This window comes from Lampris incognitus, chromosome 14 (assembly GCF_029633865.1).
Source record: "Lampris incognitus isolate fLamInc1 chromosome 14, fLamInc1.hap2, whole genome shotgun sequence".
Lineage (NCBI taxonomy): Eukaryota > Metazoa > Chordata > Actinopteri > Lampriformes > Lampridae > Lampris > Lampris incognitus.
In genome coordinates, this window is record NC_079224.1 from 32,836,072 (window position 1) to 32,850,232 (window position 14,161).

At 41.2% G+C, this 14,161-nt stretch overlaps 1 protein-coding gene across 5 annotated transcripts in view; it reads right to left on the reverse strand.

Annotated features, from left to right (window-relative positions):
* col15a1b (collagen, type XV, alpha 1b) overlaps positions 1-14,161 on the reverse strand; it is a 92,025-nt gene that overhangs the window by 36,307 nt on the left and 41,557 nt on the right. For all 5 annotated transcript variants that reach the window (XM_056292687.1, XM_056292686.1, XM_056292684.1 and 2 more), the window contains 10 exons: positions 12,088-12,162; positions 10,345-10,443; positions 9,471-9,585; positions 8,497-8,537; positions 7,642-7,836; positions 5,904-5,930; positions 4,450-4,512; positions 3,764-3,841; positions 2,411-2,473; positions 1,150-1,293 (listed from right to left, as the gene is read on the reverse strand). In XM_056292687.1, the coding sequence (XP_056148662.1) occupies positions 1,150-1,293; positions 2,411-2,473; positions 3,764-3,841; positions 4,450-4,512; positions 5,904-5,930; positions 7,642-7,836; positions 8,497-8,537; positions 9,471-9,585; positions 10,345-10,443; positions 12,088-12,162 (900 nt within the window). The remainder of the gene's footprint in view (positions 1-1,149; positions 1,294-2,410; positions 2,474-3,763; positions 3,842-4,449; positions 4,513-5,903; positions 5,931-7,641; positions 7,837-8,496; positions 8,538-9,470; positions 9,586-10,344; positions 10,444-12,087; positions 12,163-14,161) is intronic.

Here is a 14,161-nt window from a genome sequence, read left to right on the forward strand (position 1 = left end):
GACAGAGTAGGAGACAGATGGAGAGAGCAGAAAGGGAGAAATTGAAATATGAAATGAAGGGGCAGAGAAGAAGAAAACGAGAAAGGAAGGGAGATACAGAAGATACAAACACACATAAACAGTCATGCTGATACTGAAACTAGCTCTAACATAGGACAAGCACAAAGCACAAGTAAAATACAAATGAAAATAAAAAATAAAGAACTGTAACTATCCAACATGATTCTAAAAACATTAACAGAAACGGGAGTGAAGAGAGAAAGAAAACACAGGACACAATAACAAGCAACATCATCACGACCAAAACAGAAAGGACAGTTTTACAGATAAATGGCAAAATTCATTCATTCATTCATCCATTATCCAAACTGCTTATCCTGTTCTCAGGGTCGCCGGGATGCTGGAGCCTATCCCAGCAGTCATTGGCAGGCGAGGAGACACCCTGGACAAGCCGCCAGTCCATCACAGGGCCAACACCCACACACACATGCACAAGGACAATTTAGCACGGCCGATTCACCTGACCTACATGTCTTTGGACTATGGGAGGAAACTGAGCACCTAGAGGAAACCCACGCAGACACGGGGAGAACATGCAAACTCCACACCTGGGATGACCCCCAAGGTTGGACTACCCCGGGGCTCGAACCCAGGACCTTCTTGCTTTGAGGTGACTGTGCTAACCACTGCACCACCGTGCCGAATGGTAAATTAAATTAAACGGTACATTTTAAATGGTAAAAGCGAAATAAAAATTAACAAAGGTTCAACAATCAGTATTTCTTGGTAACTGATCGTGTTTTTGTTTTTTTTGGCATTGCCTGATCCTCAACCTGCACTGCAGTAATAACACATCCATATTTCCCAATGAACATCAAATCACGAAATCATCCAGGTGTCATCACAATTCACACGACACAGTAAATGTAAGACCATTAGGAAACTAAGAGCACTGTCATAGCTCTATAAAGACCGAAATAAAAGAAATAAACACATTTCACCTCATCTGTCTTACATATAAAATTCATTTCGCACCATAATTAATCAGATAATTCATCAGTATAAAGAATGAACTCTTCAGATCAATCTTGAAAAGATTTCGGTGTGACTTTACTTCCCACAAGTGAAACCACTACCCAGTTAACTTACCGGTATTCCAGGTTTTCCCATTGGTCCATCTAGGCCGTCTCTACCAGATGCTCCAGGGAAAACACCTCCAACTGGGGCAAGTGATGTTGAATTGTGTCCTGGAGGTCCGGGTGGACCTGGAGGGCCTGGAGGACCGGGTGGACCCTTGAGGAGAGTTTTATAATTAATTTGGTACATGGACACTGCACATTGTTGTTCATGTGTTTTTCAGCATTGCAACTCATATCGCTGGGATTTAGGTGAAAGAGAGCGAGAGAGAGCAAGAAATAAAAATAATAATTAATCTATTATTCAGTGTTGGTGTTTTTTCAGCCATTGTTAAATGAACTTCATGTCTGGCAGACATCCATGGTAGTTGTTATTTAAAGACCGTCACGTTATTCACATGACTCACGTGACATCTAAACTATATAGAGCAGCTTGAATATGAAAAAATAAGCTCTAAGACACACCTTAAAGATGTTTCAGTGTTTATGTGTAAAATCTTGGATTAGGTGAGGGTTTTTTAATCTCTAATGAGTGAAAATTCTCTAAAAATGCTCATACTGAGGTCAGTTTTACAGTTTCTGGGCTAGGCCATATGTCCAAAATCAGTTCTTCACGACTGTTGTATTCCCATGCTAACGTCTCCTAGATTACTTTAATAGCTATCGTTACATATTGGGAAGACGTGGGAGCCCATTTTGGCCACCATGGATTTTCACTCAAACCTAAACCTCTTGATTACCTTGATTTTTCTTTAATTCATTACAAGGGAGCTTAATTAAGCAATCACAGGAATATACGAGTCAAGAATAATTAACGAGGCCTGTAGTCTCAATTAAATTTAAGTACCAACAGGTCCATAGGACTGTTAGAAGAAAGAAGAGAGCCACTTTATTTTGTCATTGTACAGATTACAATGAATTTGTCCTCTGCATCTAACCCATCCCATTGTATAGGAGCAGTGGGCAGCTGCAGCACCCGGGGACCAACTCTAGTTCTTCTTTCCATTGCCTTGCTCAGAGGTACAGACAGGAGTATTAACCATGACATGCATGTCTTTTTGATGGTGGGAGGAAACCGGAGCACCCAGAGGAAACCCACGCAGACACGGGGAGAACATGCAAACTCTACACAGAAAGGACCTGGGACGGTCTGGGGTTCGAACCCAGGACCTTCTTGCTGTGAAGCAACAGTGCTAACCACTGGGCCACCGTGCTGCTATGAAGACCATATCAGCGGCAGACTATCCCATCAGTCTAAATACATTTGGTCTTACCCTGATGAGTTCTGTGTCACTGTCCAAGTCTTCAAACCCAGAGCCCAGAGCATCTGCTCCATACTAAAACACACACACACACACACACACACACACACACACACACACACACACACACACACACACACAATACATAAATAAAAACATACATACAGTGATGACACTACATGTTTTTGACTCCATTCCCCAGGCCACATAATCACACCTTTACTCAAGCTAGGTTTGATGCTTTCCAAAATTTGTCAAAGTCAAAATCTGTCACGTGAAAAACAATTTCCAAGTATAAATGCAAATCTTGTGTAAAGTCTTTCAGCATGAATCACAATGTACCCACTCATCTGTGATCTTATACAGGAGAAGTTCCTACTGGGTTATTTCCATCTCAGCTGTACATTTACCTTGACGTGTGCAAAATAGCAAACAGGCTCTAGCTCTGCTTATTTTGGCAAATGTTATGTGACTTATGAAACATTATCCTGACATTACAATGCGATACAATATACATCTGCAGACCCTGGACATTGGGTGCTCCAAACATTTTTAAACAAACAGAATTATGCATGAGTACTATGTGACCATTGTTTGGATACTGTACAGGAAAAGACTAGTAACAGCATGACTGGATCTACTTGAGGAGATTAACATTTAGCCAGTCAGCTGTACACTGTAAACATGTTAGAGAGCTGTATGGATGTGTATCGTGTCAAGAAAACTGTGCAGCTATTAGCTAAATAGTTTGATTGCAACCAATGTGAATATTATCAAATTCAAAACTGCTGGCTCTGCTGTGAGATGTTTTTATTCTAATTTATCATGGAGGGTACATGATTGACACACAACGCCCAAAAATACGGAATAATCTAAGATTTGCAAATAAAATACTACCCTCACTTGTAAATTTACAATAAATTTACAGGCATTTGTAATATTTTTTACAAATTCATCATGACCCCCCTCCCCCCAACAAGAACTCAAACACGTGCATGCACGTGCACGCAGGCACGTGTGCACCCCCCCCACACACACACACACACACACACACAAACACACAAAAGAAGACCCTAAAATCATGGAATCAAATTACAGCATTTCACTGGATTGTTGTGCAAACTTGCCTGGTTATATACGTTTTGTTTTTTTTTTCAACAAAAAATTGTGCAAATTTTCTTGGGAGTGGAGAGTGTATTTCATTCTCCTATAGCTTTAAGAGAAAGCAGATTGCGCGAAGGCAGCAAAACGCTTAGTCATGCTACACTGCCCCCTTTTGGTTGACTGGGAATACTGATGATACCAGTTTGTCCATATTCTATGTAACGCAGATTTTGAGGCATAACATTAAGATGAGATACTCACAGGTACACTGCGTGATCTGGGGGGTCCAGGGGGCCCGGGTGGGCCTGGGGGTCCTGGTAACCCAATACCTGCGTCTCCCTGGGAAGAGAGATCAATAAGGGAGCAAGAGGTGAAAGGAGAAGGAAGAGGAAGATGAGAGAAGGAGAAAGACGCAAAAGAAGATCGTAGATGATATGAGATTAAAACAAACAAAAACAAAACCTTAATGAGGGCCAATGTGATTTGACTAGATTGCTGGTTGATTTTACTGATTTCCATGAGTGAATTTTATCCTTATTTGATCCAAATGAAAAACGTATGTCCTCGCATTTCCTGACTTCCAGAACCTCCTTTCTCTCTTTTTTATATATAGCTACTTCATGAAATAACCAAGATTTAGTCTCGCTACAGCACAACATTTTCTTTCTAAGGCGTTAATGTATGAACTGAAATCACCTAGAAATCGAGTTTTACAGGTGTATCTGAATATTGCTATCATAACTTAGTAAGTATATAATAATATAATATAGTTCCCTTGCTCCCTTTTCTGGCTTTTCCTTTTTAATGGGTGGTTAGATGGTAAATAATAGAATAAACAAATGTATGAGTGAAGCTTAGTCTACTTCCAGAATCTTCTCTCTTCAATAATAATAATGCAGTGTAAAAAAACAAAACAAAAACTAACACACTGAGTTCAGTCACAGCACCTTCTCTCCTTTGGCTCCCTCCTCTCCAGCCAAGCCTGGAAAACCCTTGGGTCCTCTCTCTCCCTGATGGGAATACACAGTTTAGTTTGTACATATGATCAAAGATATATATATTTTTTTTCTTTCCCTTCCCCCTTTTTTCCCCAGTTGTATCCGGCCAATTACCCAACTCTTCCGAGCCGTTCCGGTCACTGCTCCACCCCCTCTGGTTATCCAGGGAGGGCTGCAGACTACCACATCTCCTCTGATACATGTGGAGTCACCAGCTGCTTCTTTACACCTACAGTGAGGAGTTTCGCCAGGGGGACGTAGCGCATGGGAGGATCATGCTATTTCCCCCAGTTCCCCCCTCCACCTTGAACAGGTGCCCGCCGACCAGAGGAGGTGCTAGTGCAGCGACCAGGACACACCCACATCTGGCTTCCCACCCACAGACATGGCCAATTATGTTTGTAGGGACGCCTGACTAAGCTGGAGGCAACACGGGGATTCGAACCGGCAATCCCCATGTTGGTAGGCAATGGAATAGACCGCCACGCTACCCAGACGCCCTTAAGATATATATATTTTAACCTTTATTTACCCAGGGCAAGTACACTGAGCGAATGTGCTCTTTTTCAGCAATGCCACATTCATACACTTCCATACATTCACACCTGGGAGCTGCCCAGTACAACCACCCTCTTCACTGGTGGCTACTGAGCAGCTCACTGCACCAGTTGGTTGGGGGTTAAGCGCCTTGCTCAACAGTTCATCAGTTGTGGGTATTGAGGGAGGGGAGAGCACCGTTCATTCGCTCCCCCCACCCACATTTTCCTGCCGGTGCAGGGATCAAACTGGTGACCTTTCGGTCACAAGCCCACTTCTCTAACTTTTAGGCCTGGCTGGCCCCATGACATAACAAACAAACAAACAAAAAACAAAACAAAAAAACCCAAAACAAAAACCCAGTAACAGAAAAAAAAGGAAGGAAGGACGACAGTGGTAATTACTGAATGTTCTAGGTGCCAACAGGAGGGGTGCATGAGGTTAAAATATAGAAAAAAAGATTCTGAAACATCAAGCTAAAAACACAAGTTGCTGTTTGTTTGGCACATTCAAAACATGAATATCTAAAACGAACATTAGATCATCTGTGCTGAAGAAAAAGGTGATTTTGAAAAGGGAAGTCATGGTGGAGTGATTTTAATATGGGTGCACTATCGTTATAAAATGAAACTAAAATAAAAATAATAATAATTATAATAATGCTAAAACCGATGTGACGCAGCTCAGAAGGTAGGCAGGGTGGAAAGCAGGGCAGGACGAGAAGGAAGGAAGGAAAGGGAGTATGAGAGGGAGAGGAAGGAGAAAGTGTGGGAGGAAGAACAGAGGGTAGCTAGGAGGGTAAAGAGAGACCAATAAACATAAAAAGGCAGTGGGGAAGAGAGGAACAGAAGAGACAAATAACTTACTGGCTCTCCAGGGTCACCCTTGCTTCCCTGAGGAAGAGAGGGGGAGGATTAAAAGAGATCCTGTGGTTAAGATCAGAAAAAAAACCCCAAAACAAAACAAAAGAAAAGCCACTTGACAGAACTGCAACATGTCAGGTCCAGACATCAAGGCCCGTGGTTTTCTGTGATGGTTTTCAAATGTCTTTTGGACATGGGCGTGTGTCTAATTTATATTTGTGTGTGTGTTAGAGAATAAGCACACAAACACACACATACAGAACCAGATGGGTGGCAAATAAAAGGAAAAACCTGGATGCTTGACCCCTACAGTGAGGAGGTCCGGGGTTTCTGTTATGCTGTTGGGGGCAATTTCCTGGCATGGTTTGGGTCCCCTTGTCCCCTTAGAGGGAAGGGTCACTGCAAATCAATACAAAGTTATTGTGAGTGATCACCTTTATCCTATGATGAGACATTTCTATCCTGATGGGAATGGTCTCTTCCAGGATGACAATGCCCCCATCCACAGGGCACGAGGGGTCCGTGAATAGTTTGATGAGGATGAAAATGATGTAAATCATATGCTATGGCCTTCACAGTCACCACATCTCAACCCAGTTGAACACCTATGGGAGGAGATTTTGGACCGACGTGTTAAAACAGCGCTCTCCACCACCATTATCAAAACACCAACTGAGGGAATATCTTTTGGAAGAATGGTGTCCGTCCCCTCCAGTAGAGTTCAGTGATTTTCAGGACTCGTGACTCGACTTGGACTTGAGCACCGATGACTTGGACTTGGACTTGAAAACCGGGGACTCGAGACTTGACTCGGACTTGAGGTTTAGTGACCTGACTACAACACTGGTGTGTGTGCACATGCTTGCGAATGCATTTGTTTGGCTATTGTGTCACAAAGTAAATAAACTCCCATTGAAATGGTGACAGCTGTGTCATTTTTGTTTAATGTAGACCTTTTTTATTTGTATGTCAGCTTTTTTACGGTGCCAGAGTGGAGCACTGGAGCCCATCTTGGAACTTGACTCAGACTCAACCTTGATGACTCCGACTTGGACTCGGACTCAAGTAATGGGGACTTGACTCGGACTCTTCTTTGGGGACTCGGACTTGGACACTGGGGACTCGAGATTCAACTCGAGGTTTAGTGACTTGATTACAACTCTGGTTCAGAGACTTATAGAATCTATGACAAGGAGCACTGAAGATGTTCTGCAGGCTCCTAGTGGCCCAACGCTTTATGTTGGTTTTTCCTTTAATTTGTCACTCATACACTACAGACATACTTCATCTAAGTAAATGCAGAGGAGGAGTTTCTGGGTAACAGTGACTTGCAAATGCTCGCAGAGATGCAGACGAGCACGCCTCCTAAACCTCAATCTCAAGTATAACCTGTGTCTGTGGACCTAATGGTCATACCAATGCTGATTAGTCGAGCAGGGAAGGCTACCTGTTCACGTGACTTCGACATGAAACCAAAACAGTAGTGGAGACAAACTACCTTATATAATATAAAGAATGATAGAAGAAAAGAAGGAAAAAAATGTGTACATCGCATGGAGATTTACACGCTCTTCTTTTGTTTTGTTTTTTTTGGCCTTTTTTCCATTTCAAGGTTTTTTTTGTTTGTTTCTGAGTGCCACGTTCAAGTATGAAGATACACATGAATGTCAGCATCGAAGCAACACATAGGCTCACAAACAAGCAGATATTTCAGCATACATAAGCCTTCAAATACACACACCTGTTGTCCGTCTTCCCCTGTTGGTCCAGGGGGTCCAGGAGGCCCCTCTGGGCCTCCCGGCCCCCTTGGGCCTGGCTGAGCCTGGGCCTCGGTTATCTTTCCATGCCGGGAAGGAGAGGTGGGACCTGGTGGACCAGGGGGACCCCTGGGTCCTGGATCCCCCCTCTCTCCTTTAGAGCCCCTTCCTGAATGTGCCTAAAAATTTGTAAAAAGAGAAAGAAAAGGGTTAAATGGGTGCCTTTCTAATGCCACCAGTACCTCACAATGAAATATTGAGGACCACCAAGAGCTGTCTTTGTGTAAACATTTCATCATGCAAATTCTAAATTACAATTGTGGAGAAATAATATAATATGTAGATTTTATCTTTATTTGTCAATATGGTTGGTGATGGTAGTTATATAATATAATATCATATAATATCATATAATATAATAACATATATAATATCATATAAAGACTGAGAAACGGAAAAAACTAAAATGCCAAAGGAAAAGAAAAAAAAGAAGAAAAGAAAGGAAGGAAAAGCAAGGGACTGAGTTAAAACTTGTATACATAGGCGTATGCATGAAATACTGTGATACAAGGATTAGAAACAACTGAAATTATAAAAGCATGCAAAGATTCTTCATTGATAATCATTACCAACTTTTAATTAATCTTTGGAAACTTGTACTGCCTAGATACCAGCTTACAGTGGAGAATAAAAGAAATAATGGGGAAGAGAAAGAGGGTCTGCCATAAAACAAGATATATTCCTATTTGAACTACTAGATCCAGAATAAGTGGAATATGTTTAAACACAGTTAGATACCGTGCACCCATTGAACTATCTTTAGTAGCTTCTGAACTTACATGTCTTGACCTCTCTCCCAGTTCCTCTGTCTGCTGTGGACCTGCACAGAGAAAACAGCATCATCAGCAGCTCTCATTTAATCAAACGACATCCGTTCTAACCCTCAGTGGTGATAAAGGAATTAATGGAACTTCAGCAAATGAGCTATTCAATTATCATTTTGCAGCAGAATAAAGAAAAAGTGAAATGGAAATAGAAATTGGAATGAGTATGTGTTTTGTTACATATTTGGTCTACACAGGCTTCTGTAGAATAATCTCAAAAACATTAACCTAATTTTTCACAAACTGTGGCACACAGACTTAAGTATCTAACACACAGAGTACATTTTCAGCTTGTCATGAGGATATGATGTTGAAATTGACATATTTGTTTGTCTCAGCTGCTACTAAACTGTAAAGGTAAGAATTTTGAGATCTTTATACTGTTAACAGATATAAAGATAATAATGGCAAAGCTGTCAGGTTAGCTGTAACCTATGGGCCATTTGCACTTGGTATTAACCTGCAGTCTGTATATGGATAAATTATCTGGATAAAGTGATCATGCTGTTCTCATTGTCTGCCAATATCTTTCTTTCCTTTTCTTTTTTTTTTCTTGTGCTGTAAGCATATGAATAAGTGGGAAGTTGGCGAGTCCATTAGAAAATAATACAGAAAAACAATCCGAGAGTATCATCATACATTATTTTGTTTTAATGTTTATTTTGGCAAATGCAATTTTTTTTCCAAGTTTCAAAATGCTGGATAATCATAAATGAATTCCCTAAAGGACTGTCTTGGACATGTAGTCCGCAATGCAATTTTACCTCCTATGATATAGTCACTGAGTAAGAAATTAAGGTAAATATGCCAGCATCTTCCTACTAATAATCTGACTTTATAAAAAAATAAATAATATGCCATCGGGGTGAAGGTCTAATGAATTCTTGACTGTTGTAATGATAACTGAATAGATTAAGGTCCATGCCAACCTCTCATGATCTCTTCATCTGCCTCCTCAGTTGGGGTCAAATGACCAGAGTATTCATCCAGCTCCACCTCTGGAGGCTCAGTGGGCGGAGCTCTGACTGGAAAACTGTCCCTTTCCTGGGAGGGACAGAAAGTAGAGAGAGAGAGAGAGAGAGAAAGAGAGAGAGAGAGTAGACAATATGGAGATACAGTAACAAAAACAGAGAAAGAAAGAAGTGAAGGAGGGAGGGTAAGGGGTGAGGCAATGTAAGAGAAGGTCACAGTTAATGAGCAGTGAGTGCCTGATTCATGCAGCAAGGAAACTTTATAGAACATGACATGTGCTGACTGATGATGACTAAAACTTAAAATTGTTTTCATCACGATTATTGGCCTCGCTATCATCAAATAGTGTCTAAAATTCCGCCTAACGTTGCCTCAAGGCAGAAATATGAGGAAGCATCCATCAAGAGTCCAATATCTGGTAACAGTTATTCAACCTTAGGGTGGACAGCTTCCTGTGATGCTTCAAAGTTAGACTTGATTATGGGATGTTTGGGGTCAGACTGACTTCCTGACTGCAGGAGGATCAAAAACAATTGGAACAGGGAAAATACATAAACACACACACACACACACACACACACACACAAAGAAAAAAAAACACATGCACACACAAATGGAGTGTTTAACAGATGAATAGACCAGCAGGGTGGGTTGACAGCTTGATTTGAAATTTTAGAGTGCTTTGGTGACTGACTCAAGCTCTACTAATGGAGACCAGCTCCTAAACATCTGCACATTCATCTATCCACCCACCCCCACACCCCGTCCATAAGCTCATCAGCCATCCATCCATCTATTCAGACATTTGTCCAAGATGTCCATGTATCCTACCCGTGCAGTGTCTAGCCTTTTCTCCAGTGTGCTCTTCATCAGTTCCTCCTCTATCTCTCTGTCGTCCAGTGCACCATCCCCACTGGCGTCCCCTGACACCTTATCACAATGTCACAAACAAACATTACATTACATTTTAGCACTAGTTAACACTGACGAGACAAAAGCACACTTTGGAGGTATAAAAATAACCACCTACTGCTAACAAAGCCCAACTATGCATGAAATGACAACGTTCTCACAGGTTGACAATTTAATTGAGTCTTTTCACCACTAGATGGTGATGTTGATTCAAAGGAACATCACTTTCCACTGCCGTCAGAGAGCAGTTGCGCACTTAAACAGGACAGAAGAGACAAGACAAGAGACAGAAACAGAGTGAATGTTTGTGTATATCTGTGCGTCCACTGCGTTGTTCTGGCTATCTGTCGATGTTAGTAGGCTTCGATTAGTCTCCTGAATTAACTCCTGGTCTCCATCAGAATTACAGAATAACTTCCCTCCTTCAAGAAAGGCCTAAAAAGTTCCCTTTTCCAGGCCTACCTTAATCTTTAAATAGTCTCTAGTGGTGCTTAGTGCAGCTAAAATGAATAATTCAACACTACTATTGGTGATGGTGGCCATGTGGCTCAGATCTTAGGCTATTCCGGTGACATCTAAACACTGCTTGGTGTCCTCCTCATCATATTCTTCATATATATTATTTTTATAATCCCATTATAATTCTGTTATCCTCTTTCAATGTTGTATCCTGTAAGTTGAGTATACACAGCATCCATTGCACGTCTGTCCGTCTTGGGAGAGAGATCCCTCCTCTGTTGCTCTCTCTGAGGTTTCTTCCTATATTTTTTTCTCCGTTAAAGGATTTTATTTTTAGGGCATTTCAAGAACTTTATTGTCATTGTGCCAAGCACAATGAAACTGCAGTTGTCTCAACATCAAAATGGTGCATACATAAAAGAGATAAATATAAAATATCAGCAATAAAAAGAAGAGTCTAAAAAATGTAAGTGCAAAATGTAAGCAGGAAAGATATAAAATACAATACAGTTAATGATAAACTACAACTTACGAGGTGCAAAAACATCATCAGCAAAAATGCAGTATAGGTGCGGTGGACAGATATGATGTGGCTTGAAGTGACATGTGTGTAAATATCGCAAATATTGCAATATTTTTAAGATTGCAGCTGTTCCTTATCCGATGTGAGGGTCTAAGGACAGGGTGTTGTATTACTATAAAACCCACTGAGGCAAATTCATATTTTGTGAATGGGTTATACAAATAAAATTGACTTGACTTGACTAGTGTGTCCTTACTTAGTTAAATATAGTTGTTATTATCATGTCTTAAAATTGTGCCTAGGATACAGTGATGATTATGCTGCACTCTGATGTCAACTGGTAACACTTGAATTCATCTGCTGATTCACTCTCTTGTAAATTGCTTTGGATAATCTTGATCTTTGGATAATCTTAATCATTTGCTAAAAGAGTAAATGTATAGGAACACCAGTGCCCAGAATGCCATTTTTATTTTTGTTTTAGGTCAATCTGTTTTAACCTTGGTTTTGATTCTAACACAGCTGCTTGTACTAAAACTGATGCTATGTTGATACTATATTTAAAAAAAAAAAATCAAGAAAATGCTGATTAAAAAAAAAATCCTGAATATTGTTTTCTATGTCTTGGGTGAAATGGGTTTCTTCTTTGCATGTTTCTCTGGACTGGTGTGTAAACTTACATATGGATCATCGTCTTCACATTGCTCCTCTGCAGCCCTGGGATCATCTTTTATCACCAGCTGCTGGACAGAACCCTTTAGAGACATAGATTCAATATAAGACAAGGAAAAGAGCGTTTTCACTTAAATATTAACAGTGCTAAAACAACAACTTTTCAAGTCTTTTCTGTAATAACCTTATTATGTCAGAGAAAACACTGTCATCAAAACGTACAGATAAAGATGAGCAAACCATTGGATGAAACTGCAAGCACAAACAAATCAATGAAATATGAATCTCTTAAAGTGGCGGCAGACAACTTTTTTGCTTTACTTATTATGAAATAAATGTTGATTGCACAGTGCAATGGCTATAAAATGACACCATCGGTGTTTAGATTGGCTCTCTATAAGCCTCGCTTTGAATATGCAGTTCTGTCTGCCACCGGGTACGATCTCACAGGATAACGAAGGATCGATTTACGGCAAAAAAGAAGCGCGTCAACCATTGCACAACCAAAATAAGAAGAAGACAGCGCTTTGGGTGTCCAGGTGGTGTGGCGGTCTATTCCGTTGTCTACCAACACAGGGATCGATGGTTCGAATACCCGTGTTACTTCTGTCTTGGTCACGTGTCCCTACAGACACAAAAGGCTGTGTCTGCGCATTCACCTGGCTTTAAAAACCAAAGTCCAAACTCGCGGTAGCTCAGGAGGTTAGCTAGGCTAGCTATCGCCAAAGCAACAAAATATGCCTGGTGAGATTTTGCGTCAGTTCTGTCCATGGCTGTATCCCATCTAGCCACAACCGTGTCTGCGGGTGGGAAGCCGGATGTGGGTATGTGTCCTGGTTGCCGCACTCGCACTCGCGCCTCCTCTGGTCGATCGGGGCACCTGTTCGGGGGGGGGGGGGGAGGAGAGGGGGGAATAGCCTGATCCTCCCACGTGCTACGTCCCCCTGGTGAAACTCCTCACTGTCAGGTGAAAAGAAGTGGCTGGCGACGCCACATGTATCAGAGGAGGCGTATGGTAGTCTGCGGTCCTCCCCGGATCAGCAGAGGGGGTGGAGCGGCGACCAGGATGGCTTAGAGGAATGGGGTAATTGGCTGGATACAATTGGGGGGAAAAAGGGGGAACATTTAAAAAAAAAAACCAAACATCTCATTCTTGAGGTATTAGACTTGACATCACAGGATGCGAGACGACCCCGAGTCAGTCCGAGTACAACGTAGCCTTGTTGATAATTAAATGTCAGTTCCTTCCCTCTCGCTTCCTTCCCACATCTTTCATTTATATTCTCCCTCACTTCACCTTTTTCTAACCTCTCGTCCCTATTTTCTTTTTACATTTCCAGTCCTCCCTCATTCTTCACCTCCTCTCATCCTGTTCTCAGTCAGAGGAAGCAGCAACCAAGACAGCATGTTGTCCACTTGAACAAGTTTATAATATTGTAGGGGTTTATTGAACTTTTGCAGCATGGGATCTAGATGAGAGCATAGTTTGCAGTTGGGGCTCAGGATGAAAACATGGTTTCTGTCCAATTACAATAGAAAAAAAAATATCAATAAATAAGTAAATGTAAAAAAAGATTCATAATTGAACCTTTCCGCCTAAACAGTGGCTAAAATCCTTAGCCGAGTTACACTACAAATTATTTTCAGCTATGCTTGTTTTGAAGCTACAGCTACATACTTACGCCACAACAATTTTCTTTTTGTGTTGCATGAGGCATCTTGTGCAAGAAATCTAAAATGCTGCACACTTTATAAAAGAGACATGTTAAGATGGTAGCAATGCATACAGGATATATCCAGGCAGATAGTATGCCAACTAGTGTATACTGCATGCATTTCAGTTCTTCATCTACAACGTAAAAAGGTAAGACAGGCCCTAATCTGACCCCTTTCCCCCTTTACGATCAAATTTAATCAAATCTATCGGAAGGCCCCTTTTGAATAAACAGGCGATATATACTGAAGGGCTAACACTAATGTGCATCAATTATAAAATTTGTTTTGTTGGTTTTAGAGAGCGGGCGTTTTCCCTGCCATAGAAAAGTTAATCAGCTGAAACTCCTTGATAGCGCTCTCTGGGAT